The sequence below is a fragment of the Sminthopsis crassicaudata genome, chromosome 5 (assembly GCF_048593235.1).
Source record: "Sminthopsis crassicaudata isolate SCR6 chromosome 5, ASM4859323v1, whole genome shotgun sequence".
Classification (NCBI taxonomy): domain Eukaryota; kingdom Metazoa; phylum Chordata; class Mammalia; order Dasyuromorphia; family Dasyuridae; genus Sminthopsis; species Sminthopsis crassicaudata.
In genome coordinates this window covers 169,433,140-169,450,224 of record NC_133621.1, presented here as the reverse complement: position 1 = coordinate 169,450,224, position 17,085 = coordinate 169,433,140, and the positions used below count along the sequence as shown (strand labels likewise).

Sequence of the window (17,085 nt, the reverse complement as noted above, 5' to 3'; positions counted from 1 at the left end):
TCACCAATAATACTTAGTGACATAGTGGAAAGAGTCCTAGATTAAAAGAACACCTGATCAAAAGCCCTGGATTCAAATTCTGTTTCTATCACTTATTCCCTAAGCAAATCACTTAAACTTTCAAAGTCTTATTTTACTTACAAATTGGAAAGATTGACTGGATAAGATATAAGATCTCTTTCAACAATATATCTATAAACCTATGAAATTCATCTGATTGAAATCAATTTTAGTCCCATTATAGCTTTTATTATGCAAACTCTGGATGACAAAAATCTCTTAAAGAAAATATAAAACCTACCAATTTTCAAAAACCACCTATCCTAAGGAAAAAAAAGTATTTCTAAAACAACTAGGTTGATTTTCCCCTCCTACAGGATGCAATGACATTCTCCATTGGGTAGGTGGGGAAGAAAATCTTTGCTCCTGTAAGAGAGAAAGGAAAAATAAACCCTCAAACTCACATAAACCCAGATGTTGTCTCCAAAAGGTTTATAATGTCCTTAAATTTCAACCCAGGAATTAGACAAATAAATTATATATTCCCAAATTATCAGATAAGAGCTAGCTAGAATGGTTTTACAAATTGCATTAATTTCTTACGTTATGACAGGCAGCATTTTCTTCTTAGAAACAATGATTTTCTGAATTAATCTTTACTGCCACCACTTGTGGGAATTACCTCCATTTTACAGAAATAAAAATGAAGACATAAAGGCTAAAGTAAAGATGCAATGGATTTTCAAAGATGGGGTAGATACAACATACCAATGACATCAGATTTCCTATCTCCTATTTTAAATACTTTCATTTTGTAACTGGCACATTTCTTCCTTCTAAGAATTGCCTCCTTAGAAGCCTGAATCTTCACTTTAAAGGGAAAAAAAGTTTTGTGAAACCTTGTCAGCTTAGTAAATTCAGAACAGGTACATCAATAAATAAATAAATACAAATGCTTATACTTGATCTGGCAGATTCAGATCAGATTTCTATAAGCCAGGAACATTCTAATGTTTTTAGTTAAAAATTATCTTCAATCTCAGATATAAAAACCTGACTAATCCTAATTCTCTTAGAAAAAGGTAGAAAAAAATTCTTATATTCAAAGAGATACTTACAATCTTCAATTTAAAGTATATTTTGCTAGATTTGGCACTTTCCTGTGCTAAATGGATCCTAACTGAAAGATATGAAGTCATTAAGCTACAGAAGCAAGTCTTTATATGAAAATTACAAAATATATTGTACAGAACTCACTAAAGGAAGTATATATTTAAAAATTTAGATATTTGTGATAAATCCAAATAGAAAAAAAGTTCACATAAAGACAAATGTGATCCTTAAAAACTAATACTTACTTAAAAATAGTACTTACAGGGTGCAGCCAATAATCTGTTCGAGCAGTTTTTTTCTTTTGTTCTTCGAGCTACAAAACAAATAAGATATTTATAATACTGTTCCCAGAAAACCCTTAATAAGTGTAAATATAATTTTTAATTATGAAGAAGATACCATGAAAAAAAAAACTATAAAGATTCATGATTTTACATATGATTCTCTTTCTGGCTTTTTTTTTGTATATGGAAATATTCCTCTTTAGTGAAGTTTGTCTAGTTCATGACAATTTAAAAAAAATTTTTTTTTTTTAAATTTTAGAGAAAATTACAGAAAAATCATCCCAAAAGATAGGGATAACTTGGAATGGGAAGTGTGTTAAAGGACAAGTCAATTCTCCTAGAGCCTCCACAGCTGTGAATCATAACATCTGAAGGAGTTGCAAGGCAGCAATTGCTGACACAGGTGTTGCAGACTGGGAATGAAATAAATTGGAGGCAGAGGAAAGAGGAGGGAAGGAGGTCAGACAATGCAATGGCCTTTCAGTCAGAGAGGTCAAAGAATAGCAATGGCTTTTTAGTCAGAGAGGTCAGAGAATAGCAATGGCCTCTCAGTCAAAGAGATAAGAGAACAGCAACTGCCTCTCAGTCTCCTTGTGTCATCCTCTCACAAGAGGAGATCCATTCTGCAGGTCTGGGTTGGATCTCCAACAGCCACTGTTAGGTAGCTCCTGTGGATTTCAATAGCTCTCCCATGTATTCTAAAACAAGTGAAAGAATTTAATATGGTGGATATGCCATTTAAGCAAAGACAATCTGCTGCTTTTATATCACACTGTCAGTTTGTCCTACGTATGAGAAAAAAGAAAACAACCACAGATAAAAGCACTAGAAATTTTACTTTATCAGTACTACCTAAATTTTTTATGGGATGAAATTTCTAAGTCCATAAATAAAAATGCATTCCTGAAGGACAACAACGGACATAATACAGCACGTAGAACAAAAGTGATCACATTAAGTGACATTAAAAATAATTTGTGTCAATCTTTTGAAGGCTAGAAACAAAGAAGCAAGTTTCTTTGATCATAGAAAGGAAAAAATATAGCAACTGTTTTAACCATTTCAACAAAAGTCTTCAGTTTGCTTTTAGGCCTTCTCCTCCCCTTTTTAGTAGGGTAAAGCTAAGATCTGGAGATTTCAGGGACACATATTTATTATAATATATGCAAAGTCAGTCTCAATTGTCTTTAGAGCCATAAATTGACCCTCATTAGTTAAATGTTTTCAACTGTATAAATTACTTTAACCAAAGAGTCAACTTTATGAGCTTCACCAAAACCTTAAAAATATCTCATCTAAGCATCTTTAATCATGTGTCAAGATGTTCCAAGGCTGGAAGCAACAAGAAAGCACAAGCATACTGGTCTGAACTTAAAATCTGATTATTTACAATGTATATTTCCAAAGAAAAAAATCAATTCAAAGACGAAAGGGAAAAAAATAACCATTCAGGCTTTAATAACCTTTTGAATATAAAGCTTTGACCGATAATTTATTATTGCTGATTTTTCTAATTCCCTACCAAAAGTGTACGATGATTTTTATTTTGGTTTTCTAATTAATTTCACAGATGAATACAACTAACAATCAATTCTCATAAAACAGCATGTATAACTTGTCCAGCTCAAGATGGATATTCTTTGAGCTGTCTTTGAAATTTCATTAGCTTTGAAGTATATAATTATTTCTTACTTTATCCCCACTTAAGAGTCGTTATTTTATGAGATGTGTTCTATTAACTATACCTCCATGATTTCATCAAGTGCAGATTTCTTCTTCTTCTTTTCTTTTGACTGAGATGAGCTGTGGGATGAGTCTTTCCGTTTCACTGATGCTGCAGTCCCCACCATTTTCAATGCACTAGGACCCAGAGAGCTGATAGAAAGAAAAACCAAGGCAGTTAACTTTGAGTTCCTTGAGATCAAAGACTGTCTTTTACCTTTCTTTGTAACTCCAACATTTAGCACAATGCCTAACATATAACACTTGCCTAATAAATGCTTGCTGATTGACCCAGCACATACGATATACAAATTTTTACAATAAAGAAAGAATAACAAGACAATCATATTTGATAGCACCTCTGATTTATAAGAATTTAAATCAATCAAAAACAAACAAACAAAAAAACAAACCAAGAAGGAACATGGTTTACAGCATAACAAATTTAGGCAGGGGCTCACAAGGTTCTTAGTCACTGTAGAGACACTAACTTTTCATTTAAATTTTTCACAGACTCTCAGAAATTGAAAATAAAAACAAAGAAGGCATCTATCCCAACTCATATCTAACTAAGATTCCAAGCAGTCACTCAATCTTTTCTTTAAAGAACTGAAGAATAAGAGGCAATGGATTCCCCTTCATGAGGGAGTTCATTCTACTTTTGGGTAGCTTTGTTAGGCAATTCTTCCATTGTTCCATTCAAAATCTGACTGAAACTTCTACCTAATGATCTCAGTTATGAATTTTGGGATTCAAATTGAACAATTCTGACCCTCATCCACACAACTTTTTCAGATTTTAAGATAGCTATCACGTCCCCCAATTTTTTTCTACTTTAGACATTTCTAATTCCTTTCAGAGAGTCTCTCTTGGTATCATCTTGATGATTTTCACCATCTTGGTCACCAATTTTTGGATATTCTCCAGTTTACTATTATCATTCCTAAAATATTGGACTCAGATCTTACCAGGACAAAATAGAACAAGAATATTCTCTCTCTAGTCCTGCATACTATGCCTTTCTATAAGGCATATAGTATATATGTATATATAGTATACATATAGGCATATAGTATATATGTATATATAGTATACTATATAGTATATATAGTTCTATAAGGCATATAACAGAGATTTACATCTTATGGTAAACTTCTAGTTGCTATCCTATACTGCTAACTCATGTAAAGTTTATAGTCCTAATATAGTACCAAGATCCTTTCCAGAAGAATCTAGACATTCCACCTTCATCTTGGACTTATGAAGATGATTTCTTAAGTTTTTTCCATTTTCTCCATTAAATTTCATTTCATTAGGTTCTGTCACTGGTGTCAAATGTACAGTCACACACACTCAAGCCTGTACTAGATTAAAATGTAACTGGGGAACATTTCACAAAATAAATTTAAAATACAATAGAAAATACATAATGCTAACATGTAACTTTCTGAAACAATATTAAGCCTGCAGGGATCCTTACAATACAGTGTAGAAACCCCATTTCTATTTGGGTTTGACACAAATACTTTAAACTGAGCTCTTTTTGAATCTTACAAAAATCCTGATCTGTCACCTAGCCTTAGGCTAGCCCTACAAACTTTGTGTCATCTAGAAATTAGAGAAGTGTATCATTTATGTCTTTATTTAAATCTCTGATAAAATTTTTTAAGTACTAGATGGCTAAAAATACAATTCTTTCTTAGGTTTCTCCTTTCAAGCGTACATTAAATCATTACTGGCTAAGAAAGCTGCAGAAGGAGAAAAAGGTAGCCAAGCTCCCACATAACAAAAAAAAAAAAAAATTAGTACCAAACCAAATAATGATCAAGCAATCAAATGAGAAACTATGGTTTTTCATTTTATCCTCTTTAGAATAGCATTTTCAAAAATCATTCATTAGACCAAGCAAAAAATGAGCCCTTAGAAAAGCCAATGTAAACCTGAATAAATAAAATAAAAGCTTCTTAAAGGCATGTGTTGAAGAGAAAGAGGAGACTGATGAATTGGGCATGCAACTAAAAAAGCCAAAAAAAGAACAAATTAAAAACCTCCAAATAAACATCAAATCAGAAATTCTGAAAATCTAAGATTAGTAAAATTGAAAGAAAACTACTGAACTCATAAATAAAACTCAAGTGTTGGTTTTATGAAAAAAACAAGTTGATAAACCTTTGTTTAATTAGATTAGAAAAAGGAGAGGAAAAAAATTACTATCAAAAATGAAAAGAGTGAAGAGGAAATTAAAGCAATAATTAGGAGATATTTTACCCAATTATATGTCAAAAATTTTGACCATCTAAGTGAAATGGACAAATATTTACAATAATGTAGATTGAATGTAGATTGACAAATTAATAGAAGAGGAAATAAAATACTTAAAGAGTCCCATTTTAGAAAAAGAAACTGAAAAAGTCATCAATGAACTCTTTAAGAAAATATCTCAGGGCAGCTAGGTGGCTCAATGGATAGAGCACCAGCCCTGAAGTCAGGAAGATCTGAGTCCTCCTGGTCTCAGATACTTAACACTTCCTATCTGTGTGACCCTGGACAAGTCACTTAACCCCAATTGACTCAGCAAAACAAAACAAAACAAAAAAATCTCTAAGTCAGATGGACTTATAAGTGAATTCTTTTTTTTTTTTTTAATAGTTTTTATTTACCAGATATATGCATGGATAATTTTAGAACATTGACAATTCCCAAACCTTTTGTTCTAATTTTTCCCCTCCTTCCTCCTCCCAGATGATAGGTTGACCAATATTACATGTGAACTCTACCAAACATTTAAGGAACAATTAATTACAGTACTATATAAACTATTTAGAAAAACAGATGAAGAAGGAATCCTACCAAATTCTTTTTATGATAGAGATATGGTACCAATACCTAAACCAGGAAGGGCAAAAACAGAGAAAGAAAATTATAGACCAATTTCCCTAATGAATATTGACATTTGTTGACTATAGGACAATGTACCTGAAGGCAGCAACAGTGAAAAGTTAGTATGAGAAAGCTACAGAATGGTAAGAAACTTACAACATAAACTACAAGCAATCTGGAACAACAGTGATCAGTATGAATGTGAAAGTATTTGGGAATTAGGACACCCTAAGCCCCAAAAATCCATTCCATAATATTCTTTTCTGAGACACTACAGAAGGCCCTACCTAAAGGTATAGCACACTGAACCTCATAGACCAACAAAAGGCCTAAAACCTATCACCATCTAATTGTAGATACACTTCCAAAGACAGAAGTCAAAATAAGAATGCAAGTGACCCCAGTTATGAACAAGGGGGAAAATATTCTATCAAAAAGTATGGCAGAGAGCAAAGTCTGGCCTTAGCACAAAGGACCAATTCAGGAACTAAAGTTGAAGAGATATGTTGAGATGGTCAGGTCTAGCTCCTCTGAAGGGCTCAGAATAAGTCCTTAAATGCGAAGGTCTGGGCTAGCTCCTCTGAAGGGCTCAGAATAAGTCCTTGTCAGGATTAGCAAGAGTCCTTGCCCCACGTAGTGGACACCAATATGTAACGTGCTGTTGTCTCCAGAAACCACAGATCGCTCTCTGGTCTAGAGGAGAGACTTCTTTCTCCAGAGAGCCACTTCAACTCTGACCTAGAACAGAGACTCTCTATCTCTGGAGTGCTGCCCTCTTTTATCATCCCAGAGAATGGGCGTGGGATAACACAAGGGCTTCTGGGAAAAATTACTTCAACCAATGAACTTGCTCCTCCTAAGCATGCAAGCTCCTCCCCCAGGAGTTCACAAGTAAAACTCCCAGTAAAGGCCGGAACTGGAGAATTGTTAAGTACCGACTTAGCACTTAGTAAGAACCTAATATTTCATTATCTCATTAGCACTTAGTAAGAACCTAACAATATGTAACACACTGACCAAGACAAAGAATTCCTTCACAGAAAAAAAAAAAAAAAATATCCCAAAATTCAACCCAGAATGTCATGACAATTTCAAGAAAACTAAAAAAAAAAAAAAAATAAAAAATAAAAAAAATTCCATTTATTCTTCTACCAATTTTCACCTAATTTATTTCACATATTGTTTTCACACATTATTTTATTCACAAATTAATTATTCATCTATTGTTACACATTATTATTAAAGAATAAGAATTGTCTTCCCTACACATATATTTCACAAAAGATTTCTATATTCTTAAGTAATTGTAAATGTTACTAACCTTGCTTTGGAAGAAGCACCTGAAGTACTTGCTCCTTTATTCAAATTGAAGGCAACTAGTGACAACCCCCCCCAAAAAAAAAGAAAAAAAGAAATCAAAATATGCATCAGGAAGGTGACAATAAAAGTGTTGGGAGTTTTTTAAATAAATTTCAAACAAATCAAGAAATTAAACCTATTCAAACAGAAACTTTTAAAAATTAGGAATTAAAATGCTTCTATTAACTCATTTTACAAGAATTCAAAGCTTGTATGTTAAATAAAATATATACCTCCTTACCTTTTTCTTCATCATTTTCCCTACTTAATTCAGTGAAAACTGGACATTCCTAAAAAAAAAAAAAAAAAAAAAAAAAAATTCCAAGATTTTAGGTTCATCATTTGATTTATTCAGAATGTGAAATTGTTTCAAATTAGCTCTTTATTTTAATATCAGAGGAAATGTGGCATAAGAGATATAACCTATATTAAGAAGTCCTCTGAACTTGTCTTTTCGAGTTGCCATGTTTTTCAGAAACATGCAGCATGCATGCCAAGGATGACCCTCTCTCCCCCAAAGTAATATAATTTTTTTTTTGTATCCCAAACCAGGCTCCCTGTGTGTCCAAGATACCAGCCAGTCAATGCCAGAATGGAATAATCTTCATGCAGCTGGGTCTCATGCTGATAAGTGGATCCTCCTATCTTCTTAGTCTAGCAACCAAGGGGAAAAAATTTGACTTTTGCCATTGCCTTGCTCCTCCCTATCAGGAGGATTTTGTCCTTTTTCCCATCTTTACTGAACTTTTTCCTCTCCCATGCCATGCCCCCTTGAATGAAATTTTGTGTCTTCTCCTTCCATCTTTGTCCTGCTGATATAAATATGCAAATTTTTGTATGGGTTGTGACCTCTTTAGATTCCACATGCATGTTAGTTTCTCTTGTAATAAACCTAGTTTTCACATAACTTTTGTGAAGCTGTGATTGCCTGCTGACACTTAGATTTAAGAAAACTTGGCTAAAAGTCCCACCACATAAGGCTATATGATCTTGGGCAAGTCACCTAATCCCTCAGGATTAGGTTGCCTCAAGCAACCTGTGAGACTATAAAATTGTCCAAAAGTTGTTGATCTACACATTTTGAAGTTTTCCTCAAGTTCCCAACACATAAATGAAATCACAGATATGAATATTTTCATACCATCCCAATGTAACTAATTAAGTTTAATATTTAACCCTAAAGGGGTTAGTACAGTAAATAGAGTACCTGCCCTGAAGTCAGGAGGACCTAACTTCAAATCTGCCTCAGACTCTTAACATTTCCTAGCTGTGTGACCCTGAGCAAGTCACTTAACCCCACTTGCCTTGGAAAAATAAAAATTATTTTATAGCAGCTCTTCTAAACAACCTAGTCTTTTCACTAGCTATTCAAACTGGTCTATAGTCTATATGCCTTAAGTTAAACAATAAAAAATAAAACAATAATATTACCTTCAGAAATTATAGTTTACAAATCACTTAAAGTAAAACACTAAAAACTTTTCCATAAAAGACTGTGATAGTTCAAAAGTTACTCTACTCTACAATGCTTCAAGGAACATGAATTTGTCTAGGTCTATTGTTTTAACCAAAGATAGACATGAGCCAATGAAGCAGAATCAGCCTTTTATTTACATGCATCTGGTTTTTGGTGCAAATAACCAAGGAAACTATGCCAATAGCTATAGAAGTGCAACATGACTTTAAAAACTGTTCAAAAGGAGAAAAGCAGGATAGAGGGGTTTAGACGATAGGATTATAGAGCTAAAGCTAGAAGAGATCTCAAAAGCCATTTAGTCTAAACCCTGTCATGCCACAGAATGATCACTTAAAGACAGCAGGAATGTTTTGCCTGATCAAGCAGGAAAGAAATAAAAATTACTACTAATAAGGTGATTGAAAGGTTTTTGCTACATAAGATAGTTTTTCCCCTATACAGACAATGAAACAGCCCTTAAGAAAAGTCTTTTGTTGAGTCTGAAGATAGGAGTTCTAGAAGAAACTCTTAGCAAATGAGAATTCAAGAGCAAATGAGACAAAGGTAAAAGGAGGTAACAGAGTAGTACTTCAAGTGACAGGTTCTATTGAGGCTCAAGGAAAGGAGTACAATCAAACTGTAGTTCACATGAAAGGGAGAGAAAATCAAGTTTTGTTAAGTTTTTTTTGGAGGGAAGAGAAGCTTAAAGGAAAGGGAATTCTCTAGGCTTTATTGTAGACAAGGTGGGGAAAGTCTCTTCTTTTAATTTCTGGCTAGGTATCAATTCAAGAGAAGCCATGGAGGGGAAAAACAGCATTATTCCTAATTGCAAAAACAGGAAACAACCAATATTTAGGAAAAGGAATGGTTCTATAAATTGTGTTACATTAATGAATCAGAGTATTTTAATGAAATTTAAATGGATAAGGACAAAAAAGTTTAAAATCATTTTATAAAATAATGCAAAACTAAAAAGCAGAACTAACAAGATCCACACAAAGAGAAAAGTAAACAGGAACAACTGGACAAAGAATCCTAATGGAAACCTGGAATGAGTGAAAGTTGTTATGACATTTTAATATATGAAAATTATTTGTTCAAATATAAATTTACAGAAGAAGTTTCCTAGAAGCATCATCAAAAAATAAATGGGAAATAATCTTTTTTTCCTCTTGAAAAAAATAGTTTCTTACCTGTTCTTTTCCTTCTAAACCTCTTCTTACTTGTTCTTCAATAAACTTGGCAGTTTTTTCTTCATCATCAAGGTCCTGCTTCTTTTTTTTCTCCTGTTCTTGTTGTCTACGGATAGTTTCTGGGTCTCTATCAATGTACTGAATATACCATCCTTTGGGTGTCTCATCCACTTTACATAAACCTTAAAAAAACAAATCCACAAACATATAATCAAATTTTGACTTAAAACTAAAATATAAATGGAGACGAAAGATGATTAGCAATTATATTCAACAAACATTAAATAAAATACTTAATATATGGTATTATGTTAGGCAGTAGAAAGACAAGAATGAAAAAATACCTGTTCTTGAAGAAGATGCAATCTAATAGGGAGAATTGTTGCAATATATACTCACTTAAGTTAAGAGATAGAACATAAGACAGATACTTAATTATACTTAATATAAAAATGATACAAAATCCAACTAATACCTCATTGTATCACTGGAGTAAGTGATGTTTTGAAAAGCTAGACCAATGAAAAACATTTTTTGTCAGCTTCAACATTTTAGTCTTTCAATAAAAATTTTGTCAGCCCCCCCAAAGAGAGGCCTTCCTAACTTCAGAGAAGCTCATTCCAGGGGATTGAGCACTGAGTAATAAACTTTATGGCTATAGCAACTCAAGAAATAACTGTTGACTAAACCTGGGAGAGGCTGAGAGGAGTCTCATTATAGAGAGAATCAACAAAGTTGAAATTACAGATCCCTAAAATAATGACCAGACCAAGTAACATTTCCATAGCCCTTTACCCCTTACAAAGTAATTTATTTTACAAGCCACATCAAATGCCACTACAAGCATTCTGCCATTCTAAAGAAAACTATAAAGTCTTAAGACTTTTTTTTTATTGCTTCCAAGATATGAAAAGGTAGAATGGGGGACAGTGGAATGGAGAGAGCAGAGAGACAAAGAAGGAAAAGGAAGAAAAAAAGCATTTTTATAGTGGCTACCAAGACCCAGGCATTGTGCAAAAAGCATTTTACAAATACTGTATCATGATGGGTAAGTAAAATTAGCCAACAGTAAATGTCTGAGGAGTCTGAGTCAATCACCTTGTTCCCTGGGTCAAAGTCACATGCTTATTGCTTTACAGCTTTGGGGCAAAGAATTAGTGAATGTAATGGACTAGATAATGGGGGAAATGTTCTTTAAGATAGCTACTCAATAATGTGGAAAATAACAAGATACAGAATGAGCACTGAACCAGGTACAAAAAACCTGGGTTCTGGCTTTTGCTCTACAATCAGCTAGCTCTGTGATACTAGAAAAGTAACTTCAACTTCCTGGAACTGGGTTTCTAGATCTAACAATAAATATTTGGACTCTATTTTTTAGGGGTCTTAGGGGCCTTCCAGCTCTAAACCTCTATGAATAAAAAAAGATGAGACTTCTCCCTTTCAATCTTGTCCTAACTAATAAACAATGAAGCCCTTAGCACAAAGCACTGTGCTAAGCCCTGGGGATATAAATACAAAAAAGTAAGACAGTCACTGCTCTCAAGAAAACCACATTCTAATCCTTCAAAAATTAAAAGTAAAAAGGGGAAAATAAATAGAAAATCCACTTAGGTAGGATAAGACTGAAGAAGATTGAGCAAGAAGAGTAAGAAGAATTATTAAAGGTGGTAACAAATCCTAAGGGAAGATGGTTTAAAAAAGAAAAAAATACCCTCTTCAAGAGCACTCAACAGAAAGTCTTGCTCTATTATGCTCCTTAAAAATTTGCCTCAGCTTTTTCATTGCCCCATTTACCTATTAATTTCACAAATACATTAATAAATTATACTAGTTGTCCATAAGAAACAATCAGCAGGATGATTTTAAAGAGGCCTGGAGAGACTTACATGAACTGATACTAAGTGAACTGAGCAGAACCAGGAGGCCATTGTACACAACAACAATACTACGACAAGCAATTCTGATGGACATGACTCTTTCCAACAATGAAATGATTGAGGGCAGTTTCAATGATCTTGTGATGAAGAGAGCATCTGTACCCAGAGAGAGGACTATGGAAACTGAGTGTGGATCACAACATAACATTTCACTCTTTTTGTTGTTTGGTTGCATTTTGTTTTCTTATTTATTTTCTTTCCTTTTTGATCTGAGTTTTCTTGTGCAGTAAGAAAATTATATAAATGTTTACATATATTGGATTTAATATATATTTTAACATGTATAACATATATTGGATTGCTTGCCACCTAGGAGAGGGGGTGAGGGGAAAATTTGGAACACAAAGTTATGCAAGGGTCAATATTGAAAAACTATCCATGCATGTTTTGAAAAATCAAAAACCTTAATTTAAAAAAAGAAAGAAAAATTCTATCCATTAAAAAAAAAAAAAGTTACCTTCTCTGCCTAACCATTTGGTAAAATCAGTTAGTGTTTCCCACTGGGTAGCATTCATGTGAATATGCTCTCGATGACTGATATACTCATTATATACAATGTTGTTGTGGACTCTCTTTGTGCCTAAAAGCAAAGCAAAGAAAACAGAACAGTTAAATGTGGAGATAATCAAATTTTAATAAGAAAGTAACTTGAATAACATAAGTTACCTACCAAATCGTCTTCTGAGAAGTTCTAAAAAGTCATTTCGGAACTCCCTTGGGGAAAAATAAAGGAAAATATTTAGGGAAATTTGCTAAGATCCATATGTATGATGCATTGTAATGCCTTTCTAAAACTTAGAAGAAAAAAAATATAGTATATGAAATGTGTTAATAATTACTGTAAAAGTAGTGGTCAAATAACAGAATTTAGGTAGGGTAAAAAGTCTATAAAAGATTGCAATCTTTAGGCAAGACCAAGCAAGCTATTTAAGGTGAAGTTATAAATTAATGACATGACTCTCTATCTGTATCAAAAGGGGAAAAAAAAAAACTTTGTGAAATGAAAAAATTCAATAAAATGTAGAAATTGGTTGATCCCATATTAAAGTCTCATCTATACCTAATCTATCATGTTTGGCCAATGCAGAAATCTCATTTCTGACACCATTCTTAATTCCACAATTAAAAGTTACCTTTTAGAAGCAGCCTTTTAAAAGTACACAAAATTACCTCCCAGAAATTAGTTTTTTTCTACTCAAAAAGATATGGTATCTATATCTCTTTTTATTGTTGGTTTAGAAGTAAACACTTGTATACCAATGGTTTGCATTTCACTTCATATGTCAAACCAAGAATAAGAAATAAGAAAAACTAGAGGTTTTCAGACTATATAGAAGGCCAATGTCTATACTGCATGGATATAGAGAAAATTTGAGAGTTGAAAGAGATTTTAGTGACCATCTACTCTTAATTTTATAAAAAGTAATTCTCACTATAATGCCCAACAAATGATTTTGCAAAAAATGCTTGAAGATCTCTAATATGTAAGCCATGAGGTAGCCCTTCCACTTTTAGTAATATATTCACCCTCTCTTCCCCAAGGCTATCTACCTCCTTCCTAAAACTTCTCTTCTCCATGCTAGACAAGCCCAATTCCTTTACCTAATCTTTACAGGAAGATTCAAAGTCCTTGTTCTATTATGAACACTGTCCAGCTTATAGATATCCTTCTTAAATAGTGGTGCCCAGGACAGAACACAAAACTGCAGACAAGAATATTTAGCACAAAATTAAGTCCCAAATTGAGCTTAGTTAGTTACTATATTACACTATCTCATATAGAGTTAGCCAACCTCTAAACACTCAGATCTTTTTCAGAATAACTGCTACCTAACAACCTCTCCTTCATCTTATATTTGTCAAGATTAAAATTTATTCCCCAGGCGCAACATTTTTTTGTTTATTCCTAGTGACTTTTATTAGGTTCAGCTCAATGCTGTAGCTTGTCAATTAATCAATAAATATTAACTAAGCACCACTTACTACTATAGAGGTAAGTACAAAAAAGAGGCAAAAGACTGTTCCCTGCTCTAAAGGAGTTCACAGTTTAATAGGGGAGACAAGATATATACAAATATAAATAAAGCAAGCTAGATCAGCCAAAATAAGAAATAAGTAACAGAAGGAAGGCACCAGAAGTAAAATGGATAGTGAAAAACTTCCAGTTGAAGGTGGGATTTTAGTGGGACTTAAATTAAAGGAAACCATTAACTTAGTAGGCAAAAGTGCCGAAGAGTATTCCAGGATTGGGAGACAGTCAGAGAGAATGCCCAGAGCCAAGAGATGTGGTGTCTTGTTGTGAAATAAGGCAACTGGGGGCTAGATTAGGAAAGACTTTGCAGTGTACTGAGTAGGGACCTGACTCTATCAACTTCAGCTTTAGGAAAATCACTTTAGTGGCTAAGGAATGATTTGGAATAAGGAAAAATCCAAAGCAGGCAGAGCCACCAACAGGTTATTAACAATAGCCTGGATGTGAGGTGATGAGGGCTTGCATTAAAGTGGTGGTGGTGGTAGTATCAGAGATGAAATGGGGGTATATTCAAGAGATATTGCAAAGGTAAAATCAATAAGCATTGGCAAGATTGGACATAGTGGGATGGAGAAAAGTGAGATAGTGATGAATTCAGGAAGACAAGATGTGAGTCTGAAGGCCTGGAAAGATGTAATCCTTTACACTAAGAGGAAAGGTAGGAGTGGGGGAGGATTTGGGAGAAAAGATTTATAATGAGTTCAGTTTTGAACATTTTTAATTTAAAATATATACTGAACATCTAGTTCAAAATATCAGAATGGCAATTGGAAATACAAGATTACAAGTCAGTAGAAAGAATGGGGAAGAAGTAGATTTGAGAATCAGCAAAAATTAATGGGATTAAATCCATGGTAATAGATGAGATAAGTGAAGTAGGAGAAGGAGAAGAAAAGAGAATCCAGGATAGAACACTAAAGGATATCTAAGGTTAGAAAGTGTAATCTGCTGAGTGGATGCCCATTAACTGGAGAATGGCTGAATAAATTGTGGTATATGAATATTATGGAATATTATTGTTCTGTAAGAAATGATCAACAGGATGATTTCAGAAAGGCCTGGAACTTACATGAACTGGTGCTGAGTGAAATGAACAGAACCAGGAGATCATTATATACTTCAACAACAATACTATATGATGATCAATTCTGATGGATGTGGCCATCTTCAACAATGAGATGAACCAAATCCGTTCCAATACAGCAGTAATGAACTGAACCAGCTACACCCAGCCTACTATTAGCTAATCCTCAATTTGGGGCATTTGCAGTTTTGATGAGTATATCATCTATGCCATTGTCAAATCATTAATAAAAATGTTAAAATTTTTTAAAATGTTAATAGATTCATGGGTACTCCAAAAGAGTCCTCGTGCCGCACTGGCATTAAATCATTAACAAATGCTTTTACAAATATGTCCATCCTACCAGTTATAAGTTCATCTGACTAAATTATGGTTTAGTTCACATGCCTTTATCTCATCTCCACAAAAATATCATATAATACTGAACAATGTGATGACCAACCATAATTTTAGAAGACCAATGAGAAATAAGGAGTAATTTGCTACTACAGATTCAAGATTTTAGAATAAGCCATACATTTTCAAAAGAGGCCAATTGGAGATTTTTTTTTTTTTTTTTTTTTTTTTTTGCCAAATTAGGCAAATTTGTAACAAGGATTGTACTTTTTTCACTTCAGTTTTTTTTAGGCTGTTCCCCTATCTCTAAAAGATTCTCTTTCCTCAATTGCCCCTTCCCTTTCTTCCTTTAAGGTTCAACTAAAATCCCATTTTCTACAGAAGTCTTTCCCAACTGTGCTTAATTCTAGTGTCTTCACTTTCTTAACTATTTACCACATTATATTCTGCATATAGTTAGTCTCTGTGTGGATATATTTGTAGGTTTTAATTTGATGTGATCTCTCCCACTGGATGAGAAGCTCCTTGAAGGCAAGGTTTTTTATCCTTTGTATCTCAGCACTTAGCACACTGCTTGACATATAATAGGAGCCTGATGAATATTTTCTAATTGAGTTTTATGAATGAATGGGTAGGAACTAAGTGATAAATAAGAAGTAAGGAGGAGAAGGGAAAAAAAGGAAAGAAGGAAGGAGGAAATTCTCCTGGGATTGTCCTCTGATTCACCAATCTAATAATCATGTCAAAAAAGAAAATAAAGCTAGTCTGACAAAGCCTGTTCTTATGAAGGAAGAATTAGACATTAAAAGACTGAATCTATAATAAACAAATAGAAAGAAAAGACACTGAATTCCTCCCCACTACTCCCCAAAATAAAACTACTTATGTCAACACTTATTATGTGACTTTGTGTTAGGATTCTTTGTGTTAGGATTGTGTTATGTACTTAGTTCACACCTTTAAAGGAGTTTGCTCATTGGTTCACACGTTAGATTTCATACCTTTAGAGAGCATATAAAAGGACAAGCTCCGGGAGGAAGATTCAGAGTCCGGATTCAGTCAAGGAGAGGACTTTCCCGGTAGAACTTCAGGGGACTTCGAAGGAGAAGACTTTGGGAGATTCACAACTAGGATTGACTTCTGGGAAACCCACAGTCCCACACTCTAGGAGATTCAGAGTGAAGATTCATTCCCACTTCAACCTTCCGTGCTGGCTGGAGACATTCGGATAAGAGCTCTCGGGAACCAAACAGAGAGATGGGTCTCTAAGAAAGCTAACCAGGGCCCAGCAAAAGATTCAGGATTTTGAAGGACACAATAAAGGATGTGGATATTAATTCCTGGCTGCATTTTGGGATTATTGAACTAACTATTACTGAAACTAAGGCTGCTTCCAGAAGCTTCCCAAAGAAGCCTGCTCCAAGAGAACGACTGTAATTTAGAGAAAAAGAACATTACAACTTTGAACAAGCTACTTACTCTCAGTCTCTTCATCTGTAACTAGTGTGCTGGGCTATATGATCAGGAAAGTTCCTTCTAACTCCTAAATCCTATGATACAGTGTGTCCCAAAAGTCTCGTAAGTTTTAATAGCTATTTGTAGAAACAATCTGCCCTACTACACCATGAGCAATGATAGAACTCTCTATTTTTCAAGAGTAAATCTTAGTTACAATGTTTAATCAGA

The 17,085-nt window shown here is 33.8% G+C and overlaps 1 protein-coding gene across 3 annotated transcripts in view; it reads right to left on the bottom strand.

Moving 5' to 3' along the window:
* The window catches only part of KIN (Kin17 DNA and RNA binding protein), a 34,672-nt gene that overhangs the window by 12,318 nt on the left and 5,269 nt on the right, over positions 1-17,085 (bottom strand). For 2 of the 3 annotated variants that reach the window (XM_074268713.1, XM_074268712.1), the window contains exons 3-9: positions 12,618-12,661; positions 12,405-12,527; positions 10,008-10,189; positions 7,600-7,648; positions 7,321-7,375; positions 3,143-3,272; positions 1,376-1,426 (exon numbers count right to left, since the gene is read on the bottom strand). In XM_074268713.1, coding sequence (XP_074124814.1) covers positions 1,376-1,426; positions 3,143-3,272; positions 7,321-7,375; positions 7,600-7,648; positions 10,008-10,189; positions 12,405-12,527; positions 12,618-12,661 — 634 coding nt within the window. Of the gene's footprint in view, positions 1-301; positions 427-1,375; positions 1,427-3,142; positions 3,273-7,320; positions 7,376-7,599; positions 7,649-10,007; positions 10,190-12,404; positions 12,528-12,617; positions 12,662-17,085 lie in introns of all 3 variants that reach the window. The other variant, XM_074268714.1, reaches the window with a different exon arrangement.